This window comes from Thunnus albacares, chromosome 2 (assembly GCF_914725855.1).
Source record: "Thunnus albacares chromosome 2, fThuAlb1.1, whole genome shotgun sequence".
Taxonomy (NCBI): Eukaryota; Metazoa; Chordata; class Actinopteri; order Scombriformes; family Scombridae; genus Thunnus; species Thunnus albacares.
This window is the reverse complement of record NC_058107.1, coordinates 1,439,626-1,458,062: the sequence shown is the minus strand read 5'-3', so window position 1 is coordinate 1,458,062 and position 18,437 is coordinate 1,439,626. Positions and strand designations below refer to the sequence as shown.

At 40.8% G+C, this 18,437-nt stretch overlaps 2 protein-coding genes and 1 long non-coding RNA gene across 5 annotated transcripts in view; 2 read left to right on the top strand and 1 right to left on the bottom strand.

The window, feature by feature from the left end:
- tncb (tenascin Cb) overlaps positions 1-11,541 on the top strand; it is a 46,682-nt gene extending 35,141 nt beyond the window's left edge. For 2 of the 3 annotated variants that reach the window (XM_044362143.1, XM_044362134.1), the window contains 11 exons: positions 3,533-3,655; positions 5,096-5,239; positions 5,378-5,497; positions 5,740-5,883; positions 6,083-6,213; positions 6,357-6,489; positions 6,843-6,994; positions 7,194-7,290; positions 7,817-7,978; positions 8,172-8,335; positions 10,012-11,541. In XM_044362143.1, the coding sequence (XP_044218078.1) occupies positions 3,533-3,655; positions 5,096-5,239; positions 5,378-5,497; positions 5,740-5,883; positions 6,083-6,213; positions 6,357-6,489; positions 6,843-6,994; positions 7,194-7,290; positions 7,817-7,978; positions 8,172-8,335; positions 10,012-10,122 (1,481 nt within the window). In that variant the 3' untranslated portion in view covers positions 10,123-11,541. Of the gene's footprint in view, positions 1-1,813; positions 2,087-3,532; positions 3,656-5,095; positions 5,240-5,377; positions 5,498-5,739; positions 5,884-6,082; positions 6,214-6,356; positions 6,490-6,842; positions 6,995-7,193; positions 7,291-7,816; positions 7,979-8,171; positions 8,336-10,011 lie in introns of all 3 variants that reach the window. The other variant, XM_044362126.1, reaches the window with a different exon arrangement.
- On the bottom strand, positions 10,014-12,840 carry LOC122989451. The gene is made up of 3 exons (XR_006405071.1): positions 12,753-12,840; positions 11,612-11,731; positions 10,014-10,095 (listed from the first exon to the last, which is right to left on the bottom strand). It is a non-coding gene; the product is annotated as an uncharacterized LOC122989451 (long non-coding RNA).
- A 559-nt stretch (positions 12,841-13,399) lies between these two features.
- b3galt8 (beta-1,3-galactosyltransferase 8) lies at positions 13,400-15,310 on the top strand. The gene has a single exon (XM_044362300.1). It carries the CDS (start codon positions 13,711-13,713, stop codon positions 14,689-14,691), a length of 981 nt encoding a protein of 326 aa, XP_044218235.1. The 5' UTR covers positions 13,400-13,710; the 3' UTR covers positions 14,692-15,310.
- Positions 15,311-18,437: the final 3,127 nt, after the last annotated feature.

The window sequence follows — 18,437 nt, the reverse complement described above, 5'->3', positions numbered from 1 at the left end:
ATAAAGTCCTCCACTGAAAAGGGAGTGAGGAAACTTTGATTAACCGAGAGAGTGTTTTATACAACAAATGATTGATGGAACCACAAAGAGATGTGGACAGCGCCCAGAACAAGCTCGGCTCAGTTGTGATTCATATCACCACTAGCTGCTCGTGTAAAGTTATCAGATGAGACTGGAACCAGCACCGGGCTTCTGCTTGCAGACCCCCTTTTCAGCAGGTTAGCTGGCGCCGCTGCATACCTCCTGCAATAACAGGCTCCCTTTTGTGAGCGGGGATTGTGTTCCCTCAGGTCTTGGGGGGTGTGGAGGGATATGGGGTAGAAGGGTAAAAGTGGTGGTGGTTAGAGGGTGAAATCAGTAGTGAGCTAGCACATGTTAGCTGATGGATGTGGCCCTCCCTCTCTTCCACTGACCAGTTAAAGCTGCCCGGCGGCTAATGAAGAGTGACAGCTCCCTGGGATTTGTCTGCTCTGCTTCTCATTTCCACTGCTTCTTCTCACAACAAATGCCTCATGCGTTTTTCCTCACAATAAAAAAAAGGGTTTCAGGCTGGTTCAAGGACCCCTGAGACCCTCACATTTGGTGTAGTGTTTTAATGAGCACTGGCGCTAGGCTTTATTGTAGGCTTTTCTGAGCCCACTTATATCTGCTTCTATCCAGGCTGCTCTAAAAGCTCTGTCCGGTCCATGTATCCATCTGTGCTGCGACCGGAAGTTTCTCCGGCTAATTAGCTGCAGCGGACTCATCCTCTGGAGAAACAGAGCTTTTTCTCCAGCAGCTGTAGACTCCTGCTGTCTCTCAGCCTCTCTTCCTATCACTGCCATTATTAGCTGCTGCTAATGACTGCTTAACTACCAGCTTTTACAGCCCCACATTGCACACACTTCCATCTGTATGCACATGCAGTCGTTAATATCTGCACTGTACTGTATTTGAGCACTATTTTGAGAGAGGCAGCTGTTGTTTGACAAGCTTTTTTTCCTTTTAAATCTGTAGGAGTTGTGTAAAAATGAGTTAGGATCATATTGACCTGTCATTTCAAAAACCAAAATGATCAAGTTCTGACAAATTCAAACTAACGTGTACTTAGTCTAATTAACACATATGTAGCCTGTTGTAAAATTTTTAGGAGAATTACACTAAAACTGTTTAGTTTTTAGTTGCTATGCCTAGCTAACATTACTTAGCTAGTTGCATTTTTACAAGGTTTTTACAAAGACAGACTCCTTATTCTGTGATGTTGTATCCAAAAAGCTTCCTCTCAATACTGATAGGATGGCCAAGATATGCTTGGTATCTTTTTCATTATTCCATCAGTATAGCTCACTAGTTTTCACTATTTTTGCGTTAGCAGAGAGAATGACTATAGCTTAATTTATTGATAGGACAACAGTGCACGCAGTGGGTCTGACAAAGGAACGGCCCGCTAAAGTACAAAACAGTAGTTTGAATTTTGAATAAAAGTGATTGGTCATTGGTCAGATTAATGCATTCTTTCGCTAAAATCATTGACTAATTACTAACCACAGTGGCTGTGATAGGTCTGTTCAGTACAATGCAAATGGATAGTTTTTACCCCTGTTGCCTGAAGTTCATTTCTTTCTTCTCTGTTTTTCACTACATTGAGGAAAAACTCTTCTCTTTCTGCTCTGCAATCTCAGGCCCTTTGTTTGTTGACTGCTGGGTTTCCATATAACCAATGCTGGCATTTGAACATAGACTGATACACTCTCTTTCGCTGCCATGTTCTTCAAATGTCAAAGCACTCTTAAGTTTCACAGAGGAGGAAAACTGACTTTCCCCTGTCACTCAGAGGCCGAACCAGAGGTGCAGGCTCTCCTAGTCTCCGACATCACCCCTGAGAGCTTTAGGCTGGCCTGGGAGGCTGAAGAGGACGCCTTCGACACGTTCGTCATAATGGTCAGCCAGGCTGAGGGCCCAGGCCAATCACAAGAGCTGGTGCTGGGTGGCGAGGAGCGAAGCACAGCAATGACAGATCTCACTGAGGACACGGAGTACAAAATTGAAATCTTTGGGCTCATTTTGGGAAGACGCTCCAAGTCTGTAATGGAGGGGGTGAGAACAGGTATATGGTGAAAGGATGGAGATGGGAAATCAGATCTGGAATTCGGGACTTGTCTTGTCAGCGTAGTCGGTGTTGTCAGTTTTGTCCTTTATGGTAACAGCATGAAAACATGGTCATTAATACCTGCGTTCTAACATTTGTCTTGTATATCACAGATGTTTTTGTCTATTAACCTGATCACAAAGTGTCATGGCATTCACAAGGCACTCGACGCTGCAATTTGACAAATTGAAAAAGGTTTTCTGTAGAAAATAATCAATTTTAACAATAATGATCAGGACCAGCTTTGGTTGCGTTGTGTGCCTTGTGTTGCAGCTGTGTGTTGGGGTGTTCAGTGTCTATCTGTTAATGCTCCTGAGTGGTTCCAGCAGATAGCGGCAGCGTGCCATTCATCATCAAAACCAAAGTCTACAGCAGCATCCAACAACACACACTCCGGGTTCAAACGGACCACATGGTGGCTTACAGGCTGCTTCTCTCAACGCGTCAGACTGCTGCTGAATCAGAATGATATATGGGTTCACTAATATCAGCCTTCTATTAAAAACAGGTCTTGGCCAGTCTGATGTGTTAGTATTGAAGTATCATCCCAGTTTTAATGAAGAATTTTATATTCCATCCCTAAAAGCTTTTGGATGGTTTTCCACTTTTTAATGAATATTCTTGTTGGTGAAAAAAAAAATAAATAAAGAAGCTGAATATTGACACAAAATTAGCATATTAACATAGCTTCTTCAACCTGAAAGTATCAGAAAGGGCCTTTAGAAATCAGCCAACCTCCACTCAGGACATTTACTCAGCCTCTTTACTCTGCTGCTTTCGTAGTGTCGTCTCCGTCCGGTTGTCCCACCAAATGTTTTCTTTGACTGGCTGGCCCCATGTGTCAGTGTCTCTCTTTGTAAAGGGAACAGGGGGGCAGTTGTCTGTCCCATAGAACGGGTGTGTATGGCTGTGTCCCCTGTCCTCCCTGGGGGTAAGGCTTTACTCTTGGGTTGCGTGGCGCATGTTTCACTTTTGTATCTCCATGAAATGGGGGCAAGTTAATCTCCTCAGGTCTGTCACGCAAGATACTGTGGCTGGCTGTTGCTGGAAAGGGTCTCTCCGTGAGCCCGAGCCTCCCCAGGTCCCCTTTGTCTGTCTGCCTTGCTCTCTATTACACACACTCTCTCTTTCGCTCTGTTCTAAAACGAGTGCCTTTCAGTGGTGGATCTGACCTGGATACAATAACAGAATTTGTGTGTGTCTTTTCTTGTCTGCTACTTAATGATGTGGGATAGAGAAGTTTGCTAATGCAGAGAAAATGTTGATTCAGTCCATTTGCTGATGTTCAGTGACACACATACTGTTCTGTTTTCCAGTCCTCACCAGTCTAAGAAAGCAGAGCACATATTGACTAAATCTTCTGTTTTTTGTCCCTACGTGCGGTTTCTGTCTTCTTTGTGCCAGACCTGGGATCACCCAAGGGCATTCGCTTCTCTGATGTCACCGACACATCTGCCACCGTTCACTGGGTGGTTCCAAGAGCTCGGGTGGACAGCTACCGGGTCACTTATGTGCCCGCTCATGGAGGTCAGTGTCATTGTGTTGGAATTGTATTCTGATCTGGCCATGTGCTGTGTGTCATATCACTCAATTCAAGAAAATTCCCCAAAGTTGATCTAAACTGGAGGAAAAACCCAAAACAAACATTTCTCATCATTAACCCTTTATTATTAAACAAGCTCAGGGCTCCAGGTTTCCATCCATGATATTGAGAAAATGAAATTTTAAGATCCAGCTCTTAGATTTCTCCCAGTGAACAGATTTTTCCTGTGTGATCAATTTGAAACTAACATTGCTCTATATTCCAGATTATTAATGACATTATAGGCAATATGAAAATTCTCACTGCTCTATCACTGCTGCACCATCGACGAGTGAAATCCTCTATGATGCTGATCCAATGATAGACTGATTCTGCCCCCTAGTGACTTGTTATAGTTACCTCTATTTATTGCAGCACTGAGAGGTAGTTGTCAGTTTGAAATTGTATCTTTTATTGTATAATAGTCTTTTTATATATTAGCATTTAAAAAACAAAACAAAAACAGCTTTCTACAGAAAATTCCTACAGTGTAATGAAAATTAATTGGATTTCTATAATTAAATATGATTGCTGTATACACTGATCAGCCATAACATTAAAACCACCTGCCTACTATTGTGTAGCTCCCCCTTGTGCCACCAAAACAGCTCTGACCCGTCGATGCATGGACTCCAAAAGACCTCTGAAGGGGTCCTCTGGTATCTGGCGGCGAGAAGTTAGCAGCAGATCCTTTAAGTCCTGTGAGTTGGGGGCCTCCAGGGATCCGAACTCGATCAGATTGAGATCTGGGGAGTTTGGAGGCCAAGGCAACACCTTGAACTCTTTGTCACGTTCCTTAAACCATTCTTGAACAATTTTTGCATGGTGGCAGGGTGCATTATGAAAGAGGCCACTGCCATCAGGGAATACTGTTGCCATGAAGGGGTGTACTTGGTCTGTAACAATGTTTAGCCCCAAACGCAGCAAGCTACAATGCACTGTGTGTTCTGACACCTGTCTGTCATAGAGCCAGCATTAACTTTTTCAGCTATTTGTGCTACAGTAGCTCTTCTGTGGGATCAGACCAGATGGGCTAGCCTTCACTTCCCATGTGCATCAATGAGCCTCGGGTGCCCGAATTTGCCCCTTGTCAAAGTCGTTCAGATCCTCACACTTGCCCATTTTTCCTGCTTCCAACACATCAACTTAAAAGACTGTTCACTTGTCACCTAATGTATCCCGCCCCTTGACAGGTGCCATTTTAATGAGATAATCAATGTTATTCACTTCGCCTGTCAGTGGTTTTAATGTTTTGACTGATCGGTGCATATTTCTATAGCATGTGATTTATATCATCAGGTTAATAGTGAAACAAAAACCACTTCAGCCAAACTTCTGATATCTCAAGTTTGTTCATCCAAATGTTATGCGTTGTTTGGACTCAGGAAACGCTAAGACTCTGACTGTGGACGGCTCTGAGTCTCAGACTGTGCTGTCCAACCTGACGCCCGGGGTCACCTACGAGGTCACTGTTGTTGCTCTCAAGGGTCAAAGGGAGAGTGAGCCTGGGTCTGACAGCGTCACCACAGGTAAGACACATATGGGACGACAACTAGAATGCACACACAAACATAATCGTTATCTTAAACTAGATAGAAAGATGTATATTCCGTCTGGATTCTTCGGTTTTGTGGTACAGCAATAATTTGCCTGTGTGTGTGTTACAGCTCTGGATAAACCCCGCGGTCTGACTGCAGTCAACATCACAGACACTGAAGCTCTGTTGCTCTGGCAGCCCGCCATCGCTACTGTTGATGGCTACGTCATCACCTACAGTGCAGACTCAGGTATGTAGTGTATACACCAGGTAATATATATAAACCCACAACATACAATACAGATGTTAAAAAACAATTATTTAAATGTTTTTACTGCTTTTAAATGAATGTGGATTACTTTTTAGTGCAAAGAATTGGTTGAAATGTTAAAAAAATTGTGTTTTCTCTAGTGGTAATAATAGAGTTAGAAAACATGACCAGCAAATATTCAGCATTTAATAAAAGAAGAGCTGCTTGTATGTGTCTCACAGTGGCTCCAGTGATGGAGCGTGTGTCAGGAAACGTGGTGGAGTTTGAGATGGGCTCTCTGACACCAGCCACACACTACACCGTGAAGGTCTACGCTGTGAGAGACTTGGCCAAGAGCGCAGCCACTACAACTGAGTTTACCACCGGTGAGCTTTCGACTCATGGCACTGACCAAAGTCTTTGTTTTCAATCACTGCCTACAAGTTGATCTGTTTGTTTCCAGAAACCTGAATTGATAGCTTCACTAGTTGAAATACAATTGAAGTCTAATAAACTTGTAATACAGTGGATGAACTAGATGAAGACTTCCAGATATCTAGCTGCTGACAGCTGTTGTGTGTTCAGATGTGGATGCCCCTCAGGACCTGGCAGCCAGTAACATCCAGACGGAGACCAGCATGCTGACCTGGAGGCCGCCTCGCGCTGACATCACCGGGTACATCCTCAGCTTTGAGTCTGCAGATGGCACTGTCCGGGTGAGTGGACACCAGGACTCAGGCAGATACTGAAGTAGACACATTGACTGAGAAATATCAGATTTTTAATTTTACCTGTAATCTACAGTACATCAACACAATTAATTGCTCTAACTGGTGGTTTGACTTGTTTCCTCCCTCAGGAGGTGGTCCTGAGTCCCACTGCTGTCTCCTATAACATGGCTCAGCTCAGCGCCTCCACAGAGTACTCAGTCAAGCTGCAAGCCATCGCTGGTCCCAAGAGAAGCAGAGTCATCACCACTGTCTTCACCACCAGTGAGTGGATTAATACACGTGGCAGGTTGCACCCCTGGTGGGCTGTTGGAAGATATCTCGAATAGTATCAAATAGAATTCAGTAGGGGAATTTTACAACTATTAATTCCCCTAATTTATATTCACAACTCCTTAACTAAGTAAACTCTGACAGAGGCTCTGTCATTGTGCAGCAGAGAAGTGGCATTTTCCTGAGTTTGGTATTTTCACAAAACTCAGACTCAAGTCTCAGCTTGGAGTAAAGATCCATATTAGCAGTTTATGTATTTTTTGTGTACTGGTACAAAACTTGAAGTCTGTCTTGTCCACTTTATTCCATTGCATCATGTGTTTTGTGTGTGTTTGTGTGTGTAGCTGGTGTTCTGTACAAACACCCCAAGGACTGCTCCCAGGCTCTGCTGAATGGCGACACCTCGTCAGGCCTGTACACCATCTATCTGGGTGGAGATGAGAGCCAGCCCCTCCAGGTCTACTGCGACATGAGCACAGACGGAGGTGGATGGATCGTAAGTCACTGGTTTATCTGGACATATATTATACGGGACAGAGTCTTTGGCTTCTATGGGAATATAATTGTCCTTTGCAAACCCTTTTATAAAAGTGTTGATTGTTATACCTTTTCACGTTTTACTAATTCGCAGTGGGAATGTCTGGGGCTCGACAGAATCTCATATCATTTATCTGTTGTTGCTTTTTTGTTTGCAGATTTTCCTCAGACGCCAGAGTGGAAGACTGGAGTTCTTCCGCAACTGGAAGAATTACACTGCTGGCTTCGGGGACATGAATGATGAATTCTGGCTGGGTAATTTCTAATAAACATGAAACATGATATAGTATTCATTAGATCTTTGAGAGGATGTGCCTTCGTATGTTTGTGGTGCCGAACCAAAGTCACATAGTTCCAGTGTCCTGAAGGTAAAAAGGTGGCACACACAGATCTTCAGGACAAAGTTGACCAATCTGAATTTCACCAATTGAATCTTGTTGACATGGACAGAATATATTGGTAAAATTGAGATTGGTCAACTTTGTCCTGAAGACACAGCACAGTATTCCACAGAATATTAAGATGTCATCATATATCAATATGCTTAGTGAGTAATTAAGGTAATTTATACACAATTGGATAGCATCCAGTGTTTTCAGTGTAATCCATTGTTGCATATTGTGTGATCACCCATCAAACATTATCATTATATATTTATATTAAATAGTGTCAAATCTTATAAGAATCTCATCTTGTCAAAGCCGTCACCATCAGCATTTTTGTCCTCTAAAAACTTCCTGGTTGGTGCCCTGCAAGCTGAATAATCTCATCTCTCACTCAGGTCTGTCCAACCTGCATAAGATCACAGCTGGAGGTCAATATGAGCTGCGAGTCGACCTGAGAGATAAGGGAGAAACAGCCTACGCTCAGTACGACAAGTTCTCCGTTTCTGAACCTCGGACACGCTACAAGGTCCACGTAGGAGGATACAGTGGAACGGCAGGTAAAGTTGACTCTGTAGCCCGCAGCCACACATATACACTGAGGTCAACACACCTGGAAGGATAAAGCCAGAGTTATTCTACGTATTTCTTACTGTCAACAAACCCCATCAAAAGACCAAATCCAGTCTTTCAGTATTTTCTTAAACTACCACATGTGACTTACTTAACTCTCCTCCTGTTGTGTCTTTGTAGGTGACTCTATGACCTACCACCATGGTCGTCCATTCTCCACTTACGACCACGACAATGACATCGCTGTCACCAACTGTGCCCTGTCCTATAAGGGCGCCTTCTGGTATAAAAACTGCCACCGCGTCAACCTCATGGGACGATATGGAGATAACAGTCACAGCAAGGTACTGTACTGAATTTTTATGAGAATGAAGAGTGATTCTTAAATTAAGGTCTTTGAGGGGCCCCTGGGGATCCCTAGCAGGGTTCATTGAGTCCTTGGGGGGATTTTGAGTTCCTGAGAGGGTGTTTGAGAATTGCTAAACAGGGTTCAACTGAGTTTGATGGGGTCTTAGGGGCAACTAACAGGCTTACAATGGTCCTTGATGAGGCTCTTGAGTCCTTGAGAGGATTCTGAGGGGAAGTTCACAGGTTTCTAGGAGTCCTTGAGGGTATTCCTATCCTGGTTCCTGTGTCTTAGGAATGCTAACTTTGTCATTTTCCTACATAACTAGCTACCTAGCTAGCAACAACTGTGAAATATAGCTACAGAAAATGGCAACAAGCATGTATGAGATGAACGCAACTATACAGGTGTACACCTTGTAGAATGTGGCTGTTGTTGGTGTAGTTGTGAGACAGATTTTTCCTTTTGATGAAGTTTAATAACATGCTTTGGTATGTTGGCTTCATATTTGTAGTTGTGTGTGTGTGTGTGTGTGTGTGTGCAATTAGCTAGCCACTAGTTTTTTTAACTGTACTCATGCATTTTAGACAGACTGAAGTATCTTCCCTCCAAAAAGATCTTTGGTTGACGACAGCAGCTGCAGAGAGCACACAACAACAGCCAAATGTTATTTTGGTCTGTCATCAAGTTACTCACAGGATTAATGTTCATTAGTGACAGCTGATATGATATGACCTGCTGGCTGCAACCTTTGTCTTTTTGACCAACAAAGGCGATGGCCAGCCCCAACTAACAATGCTGCTAGATGAATGTTTTGTAGGCTACAATGATCTTTGCTAATTAGGAATGTGTATTCGGATTTTATCGATACTCTTATTGATACTCCTTATCGGTCCAGTACTTTAGCAATACACTTATGGGTGTTACAGAGTAAGTTTAGAGAAGGATTACAACTTATTTAAACTTTCAATAGAACACTGACTTTACAGACTTGATATCTCCCCAAAAACAAATCTAAAATCTCAATAAAATAAAAATAATATTTCGGACATCAAAACACTGGTTGAAGTAAAATAGTGAAGAACACTGAAATCAGTCACAATCACTCATTCATACTGTCCTGTAATCCTTCCCCTACTACTGAAATTCTGCCAACAGAAGCTATCATTTCAGCCAGAGAGTCTATAAGATTGTTTTAGCTTGTTCATAACAACTTGCTGTTAGTGTAACAAGCACACTAAAACATACCAGTGTAGGTAAAAGACTGTGGGCAAAGCAGTTTCAAATATATTTATTATATAAGTATATTTTTTCTACAAGTTTCTGCTTGTTCAACAGACGTTTTTGCATCTTTTTACTTGCAAGGTTTTATTGCTCATATGGTAACAAGAGTTGTCATCATCTTGAGTAAAATATTATGTCACTTCACCTGTGGACACTCACAAACTAGTTTATGCTCATATGCGCAGCAAAATGTTTGTAAAAAGAGCAGCGCTGCAACAACAGGCTGAGGTGGACAAAACAAAACAAAGGTTTATCTTTGCCCATACCGATTGGCCCTGATATTGATCCTTAGGTTTGGGTTGGGACATCTCTACATTATATGTGACTTGACTATTTACAGTACGTCTCTTTTGACTGACTAACATCATCTGTCTACATCCTCTACTCCAGGGCGTGAACTGGTTCCACTGGAAAGGCCACGAGCACTCAATCGAGTTTGCCGAGATGAAGATTCGACCATCCAACTTCAGAAACCTGGAAGGAAGGAGGAAACGATCATAAACGCTCCACCGCCACCAACAACAACAACTCTGCTACTATTCTGTCTGGACTCCCCATAAACCATCTGGACTCCCACAACCCCACCCACCCTCCCACCCTGCAGCGACCAAAGCCACTGCCAAGAGCCCTGCTGTCTCCGCGCAGACCAACACACCATCTTTCCTCCCATTTGCTCACAGATCAGCCTCCACTCCCTGCCCCCCTCTCTCCTGTGATGCGGTTGTGGAAATGCTGCTAGTGCGGAAATTGAAGTGCATGTTACAAACTGGACTTAAACCAAGCCCACACAGATTCTACTCACGCACCAAAGAGAGCAAAAACAACTCCATCACACCTGATTATGATCCTGATCTCTTGTCTTGCAGCATTTGTGGAGAGGCGTGTGTGCAGCTTGGGCATTATGTTGTGTACAGTAATTAATACAATTCCCTATTTCACACCCAAGCCACGTTTAGTTTTGGGGTTTCACAGAAAGGACAGGCTATTTATAGTACAATGTGGTCTTATTTAGGGCCTAAAAACCAATAATACAGTGATAATCCAACTGGATTATCATAGAAATCCTATTCCCTGTACAGTACTGTACATGTATACATCTGATTGAAAGATTTGAAAAGGGATATTTCTCAGATGGCACTGCTCAGATGTCAGATATCTCCATCTAACTTGCCATTTGTTTGTCTTTGTGCAACTTAACTCGTCTCAGTGTCACTTTATCCTCCCCGGGTTCCCTCATCTCCCTCAACACAAGCCAACATCTGAAGTGATAGAGATGGAAATGAAAAGAGAAAAAAAAAATCTTATGGAAAAGTATTTTTACCCACCACATCCCATGTCCATGTGGATGGCAGTGTTTTCCATTCATTATGTGAGCCCCTGAAGGCATCATGCTACAGCCACAGTATTGTGTTTTAAAAAGCTAAAAGAACAGAGAAAAGAAAAGCTGATGTGTTTTCATTTGTTTTGTTTGTTCGATGAATCCGAGGCAGGACCTATTATTCAGTATATAATGAAATGCGGTGATTACATTTTCTTTCTTTCTTTTTTTGCAAAATGTGAATACAGTACATACAGTATATGTGGAACAAGAGAATGTTATGTGTTGTTGACACAAAAGATGTTGATGCTCAGAACATAAAAAAGGCCAACTCCATATGAATTCCAGTGGACATAGTAAGGTCACTATGATTATGTTGATGAAACTAGTGTTTGGACAGGCCAAAATTAGAGAGCTAGTAACTGTTTTCAACCCCACCCAATCCCAACCCTCCCCGTCCCCTGCTCTGGCAGGATACTAAACCACTGACCCTCTAGAGAATGCCTGTTTAAATTAAGTTTGTTTTTATTGTTTTGATTGTTTATAACTGGGTGAACAACAGGTGTTTCTCTGTAAACTGTATTACAATAAAACAGTTTGTTTAAAAGGAAGATGTTCAGGTGTCTTATTTTTTGATACACAGAAAACCGGACAAATAAAAACTTAACTTACAAGCTTTTTCTGGAGCTTTCAACCACATCTTATGGTCTTCCTCAGCTCAGTTGACTCTTCAAGTCACAAGGAATCAGCACCTGCTTAGACGTTGAAGTGTTGGGTTGTGTCAGTGGGTCCCTGTTGATGTGGATGGAACTTGTTAGCACAATATAAACCAAAATATGTATACACTCAAAAATATATGTGTGTATATATATATATATGTATCTATGTGTTTTCCTTCTTGCTCCTACAGTTGGATGTTTGAGCTTCACTGCGCAGTTTCTCTGTGTTCACAAATAATTTGGAAGTCAATCCTGGTCCAACGTTCAATTTACATAAGTAAGTGTGTGATGTGGAAACTTGAAGCCTCCAGTGAACAAACACTGAGAATTAACTTTACAGTGAAGTAAAAGACGTCCTCTGTGAAGCAGTTCAACTTCTGACATGAAATATCTGTGCATATTCATAGATTTTGGAATTTTTAATGAGGGAGAAGATGTAATTTTAAGGATTTTAATAGATCTTTTTTGTGGAAAAACCATATCAGACACAATTATTATTTAAAATACAGTATTTTATATACATCTTAAAACATGTCTGGAGGGGATCTTAAAAAAATTACATATATATATATATATACTTAAAAATAGATTTAAGCACAGGGCCACAGGATCAGGTAATAATAGTGCAGGTATGTTAGTGGTGCATACATTAAATAATACATAACATTAATAACAAACTTGCAATTCCCCCCCAAAAAACAATTTGACATGCAGTGAATATGGGGCTTCTGGGGCCCCTGAGTATCTTGACACTTGTATTGATAACACTTTAGCATTAACACTTATCATCACAAACATATTTATTGAGATATTTCTGTTGAATCCAAATTGCATCCATATGTACATTTAGTTGATTCACAGTTTTCAGTAAATTGACTACTGAATACAATGAAGTCAACATGGTTGGAGGACATACTGTAGACATTCAACAACAAAAAGTGATTTAAAAGAGTAATAGAATGACTTCTTTAATTGCCTTCATAGTATATCTTTGGACACTGGACAGAGCCCTTTCTCCATTTGTTCTTGCTACTCTTACAGCTCCTGTTATTGTATCTATTCCTCCATGGATATATTTTCCTTCTTGCCTGTACCTGGCTTTCCTTAAAGCGGCTAAAGAGCCAGATATTCCTCTCAGGAAATGGTCGAGAGCAAAAACAGAGCTAAAAGAGAGAGATTATTGGACTTAGATTTACCAGGTGGACAGAAACACGACTCCACATGAATGACAATGTTGCTCCGTAACTGCTGGATGTGGAAATAAGCAACTGTTTCAACATGTCAACTTAAAAGCTGATGAGGTCATGTTGTGTTCACTACATGTATCTGCTGCCACCAAGTGGCCAAAAATCAGAATGCAGGTTTTTATATTTTATTTTAAATAGTTTTTATGCTTCCAAGTATTGTCTCATTTAACCTTAAATTCCTTTCAATCTGATTTGACTGTATACAACCTTTTGGTATATTTCAAGACAGAAAAATGTTATTTGTTAACAGACATTCAGCAATAACACAATAACAATAACAACAGTTGTGATTGGCTATCAACACACACACACACACACACACACACACACACACACACACACACACACACACACACACACTTATTCCACTCAAATTGAACATGTTATAATGATACTAATGACTAATATTGTTATTATTTTATTCTTATTATTTAATTATGATATCACCATAAAATCAATCATTAAAAAATGTCATTGTAATTATATCTAGTGACTTTTTTTTGCAGGGGAATAATAATCTGACGGGCACGCCTTCTATTATAAACATGTACAGTACAATCCCCCAATCACAGTGAAGCCTCTGATAGCAGCGCACACGCCGGGCAGACCTGCCCCTCGCTCGGTCGGCAGTCTCCGGCATGGATCCACGGTCTTCGGCAGGCTGATTTATATTTCCTGGTTCGCCCTGCTGGGAGTGGCCGCTGCTGCTGCTCTGCGATAAGAAAACAACGTGACAACGTGACTTCCTGGATTTCTTGGTTTCATTTCGGACTTAAACCAGGACTGAACAGGAGACTCTGAGGCAATGAGGATAACTTTCTCCTGGAGGTTAGTGAAGTTACTCGCCGTTTCTGCTGTGCTTGTCCTGTCTGCTCAGGTCTTAGTAAGTAGAGTAACATTTAGTAAACACCGCCCAAAGCCGAGTCCCCTCCCTGACGAGGAGTACAGGGTCCTGTCCCCTGAAACCTACAAGTATATTCTCAATCAGCCTGCAGTATGCAAAGACAGAAGCCCCTTCCTGGTTTTTATGGTCCCGGTTGCCCCTCCGGAGGCTGCAGCGAGGGAGGCCATCAGGAAAACATGGGGTGCTCCAGCTCAGGACACTCTAACTCTGTTCTATGTGGGTCTCCCTGAGGGGGGGCAAGTATCAGGCATCCAGGAGAAGCTGGAGGAGGAGAGTAGGAAACACGCAGACATCATCCAGATGAACTTTGTGGACAGTTACAAGAATCTGACAATCAAAACCATGATGATGATGAACTGGCTGGCGACCCACTGCCCCAACGCCTCCTACACCATGAAGGTGGATGCTGACATTTTTGTGAACGTCTTCTACCTCATCAGGCGGCTGAGTAGCTCCCCTCGGCAGGGCTACATCACAGGATCAGTGATCGGCGATGGAAAACCCAGGAGGGACAGCAACAGCAAATGGCAAATAACAGAGGAGCTGTACCCTGAGGACAGCTTCCCCCCGTATGTGTCAGGAGCTGGGTATGTCTTCTCCACAGACCTGGCCGCCAGAATCTCCTGGGCATCCAGGTTTGTCCGGATGATCCCTCTTGAGGATGTCTACGTGGGGTTGTGTCTGAACGTGCTCGGCGTCCGGCCGGTGTACTCCAGAAGTCTGCTGACCCTGAGGAACCTGTTCGAAATCCAAAACCTGAAGTATGACAGGTGCACTTTTGCCAAACTGGTCCTTGTTAACGGATTTAATCCGTCACAACTGCTGCATGCTTGGCAGGACTTCTCACAAGGCCATACTAGCTGCTATATACTACAGCACTAAGTGCTTCACAGTTAGGACAAGCATGAGAGCCTGAAACAAGGTTGGAAAAAATAAAAAAGGACACTTTTGTAAAGGAACAAAGCCATTAGAGACTCAGCCATCAGAGTGGAAGTATAGCTGTTCAGGTTAAAGGGTGATTGGTAATTATGGAGAGATGTATTCAAGGGTTGGACAGGAAATTAGATCTGATCAATATCAGGGAACTTAACAAATGGGTCACTTTAAAGAGTTCATTAATTGCTTAGTTAATTGACAAAAAAAAGTTTGATAAACGATTAATTCTTAAGTAGCTAAAATCTCTTCAAATAAAACTATAAGAAAAGGTAACATCACTCAAATTAAACTGCTCACAAATTGTAGACTACCTGTTTCATGGAACTGTGAGTATATCTGCTGGTTTAAGTTATTCCACAAGCAGAAATCCTCCTCAAATGTGAGAAAATGCTGCTGTCGTCTCTTTAATATCATAAATTGAATATTTTTCAGTTTTGGACAGTTGGTGGAATAAAACAAGGAATTTGAAGTTGTCACCTTACGCTCTTTGGAAATAGACCAAACAATTAACAAAAAAAACAATCGTCACATTAATCAATAATAAAATGAGGGCTTCAACTATCCATTATTCTCATTATTGATTAATTTGCTGATTTATTTTGTCGGTGACATCTTCAGATGTCTTGTTTTGTCCAACCAACACTCCAGAGTATTCACTCCACGGTCTTGTAAATCAAAGAAAAAAAGCTAATTGTTACATTTGAGAAGCTGGAAATAGAGAATATTTGGATTTTTTGCTTGAAAAATGACTTGAACGATGAGTAGATTTCCAGTAGTCGTTTGACTACTCAGTCAATCAATTATTGATTTCATCTCTGTTTTAATGTCAGGAAACGTGACTATTGGGTCACTTTAAAGAGATGTAAAAGAATGTATAAAGACAATTATTGGATTCATCGATTAGTCAAAGTGAAGGTGCTTCAACCTCTTTATCCAAAGTGCTGGACAAGTGCATTGAAATGAAACCTGTTGTAGGTCTGTACCAAAGGTGTTTAATTAATATAATATATTATCAGGATTTGCAGTTTACACCAAAGACTATTTAAAAATAGGTCAATTTTACTGCCATTGTACTTAATCTTCAGTCAGTGCCTGCTGGTTTAGGGCTCCACATGTACTGTTAAGTATAGTACATGGATCCACATTACCCAGCAAAATATTATGTAAAAAATAAAGATGAAAGAAATAGACGTAGTATGTAACACTTGCTGCGTCATGATGTAAAAAGCTTTGCATAATGACTTTATAAAGAACCTGCAGCTTATTTGTCAGGTTACTGTGCCTATTTATGGATGTGTCTCATGACGGTGTGTCTGTTTATTTACGTCTGTGTTGTAGTTGCAACTCATAACCAGCTGGTGGCGGTATGCACCAGCTGACAGCAAATATAGTTCACGCTTCATAGTGTAAACCATAGACTGATACTGCTGGTGCTGGTGATGTATCTATATGTAAGCAATTCTGTTTTCATAAAAACATAACTTTTTTTTTTTCTTATACTTTGTTTTCATGTAAGTTTCACATTGATGACACCAAAATGCCTCTTAGATTTTTACCTCATGTCTGGATATTAAAGCTATATTTTTACTGCATATTGGTGAGAAAATATACATGTTTGTTAGTGAGTTTATTCCTCACAATTTTCCAGTGCAATTCTGTGAAATTTTGCCATTACTATTTGATTATTGCTGTTATTGTTTTGCTGTCACTACTTCTGCTAACTTGGTATCACTTGAGAATTTTTAGTGTACCATGCTGAACTGTTTCCGTCCAGAAAAAATCAAATAAAACAAAATTCTTGGGCAAACATTAAATACATGGATTTTTTTTTTCCATGAGATTTATTCATTTTTTTTTAAAGATTCAAATAATAAAGATCATAGAAGATATGATAAGATCATAGATCAAAGAAAATAGAAAAACAAGGAGTGAAAGCAAAGTATTGACAGTGCAGTATGTATAGATCTAAAACATGGAGCACTATGGGACATTACAATGCAAAACAAAATGACAACATGGACATTTAAAGGATAAAAATGTATATATGAGTATAAATTGTCTTCTTTTATAACAGTGTGGCATGAGATTGAGGATGCATGTTGCATATTAAATCAACAGATTGGATGATGGCGAGCTGGAGAGAGCAGAAGGTAATAGCATTAGTTGCTGTGTAATGACTGGCCTGCTGGATGATGACTGCAGCAGAGCCAGTGAGTGGGCACAGAAATAGACGGCTGATGCTTCATGATTCACCAGTGTGGCCGAGCGTCAGCAGATAGCGACCTGCAACACCTGCAGCAGCCTTACAGCTCTGCAGAAACCAAACCACAGCTGGGGTTTTTCTTCTTCTGGTTTGGCGTTACCTAAACTGATCACTGCGTCTTAATCACAGGGGAGGAGAAGCCTGATAGTGTTTTATCATAAATCAGATCAAACCCTTTCAGGAAACACAACACACCCTCCTGCGGTCATGTCAATAATCCTCAGTTCTTGGGCAACGAGGCTGTGAACAAGTGGAGTTTCTAAATTCACTGTGAATACATTTTAAGTGCCAAATGTTTCCTTTAAAAATAGATTTTTAGCCACTGTGTCAAACTGTGCACACTACAATGACCAAAGTGTTAAAACAGGGTGAAATGTTATGCTTCTTTTACTTTAAAGCAGCATTAACTGGTATTATAGCTAACGTGTTAGCAAACAGTCGTGTATTTTTACATCCAGCAGACACAGGATGACATTAACATTCAGTTTAAGTTGTGTTTCTATCCACCTTACCAATATAAGGTCTATATCACTTTCCTTTTAGCTCTGTCTTGGTCTCCACCAACTCCCGAGAAAAATATCTAAATATCTGACTCTTTAGCTGCTAAATGCTCCGCTAGGTTCACAAGCTAGCTGCTAGTTTTGTCTGTCAGCTGTCTGGTGTTCCCAAAGTAGTGTGAGGCAGGTTTATCTGTTTTTTATAACTGTCCCTTAGCTTGAAGCAAAGTTGATCAGAGTGATGAGACTCAACCAAAGCTGTAAATTTGCAGGTTGTAAAACCAAAACAATGAACTGAAAGATGCTAAAATGCTCTGTAGAGCTAAGAGGAAGTGCACTGTTGGGTGATAATACTACAAGTGATAACTTTCACATTACACACAGTCATTTGATCCATTGTTTATATATATATATATATATATATATATATATATATATATATATATATATATATATATATATATATATATATATATAAAATACAGATTAGTGCAGCTTTAATGGCTGATGGCAAATAACAAAATTGTGTTTTATTGTCACCATGTGGCAAAAAGAGGAGCTGGATGAATAGAGCCTTTTCACAAACATAACAGATGATTTACTTTAGAGATATCCATTGTATCAGTATACTGTCATGATATAACACAAGACAACAGCGAGGATTTTAGTTATTCTGATATTGTGATATTGTGGTATTTGGTCTCCTTGTGGTCTAGTCAAAGTACAACTTGGTTACTAAAGTTCATTGCTAATTTGTTGTTTAGGTATGAGTAATGATATCATCTGGTCATCTGCTCTCATGTAACTAGAGGTCCTAAGACCAGAAGCATCTGGAAAAAAATCTCAATCAAAAACAGAATAATTACACTTTTATTGCTGTTTGATAAATTTGACAAAACAAAAATCTAACACATTCCTAACTGAACTGACTC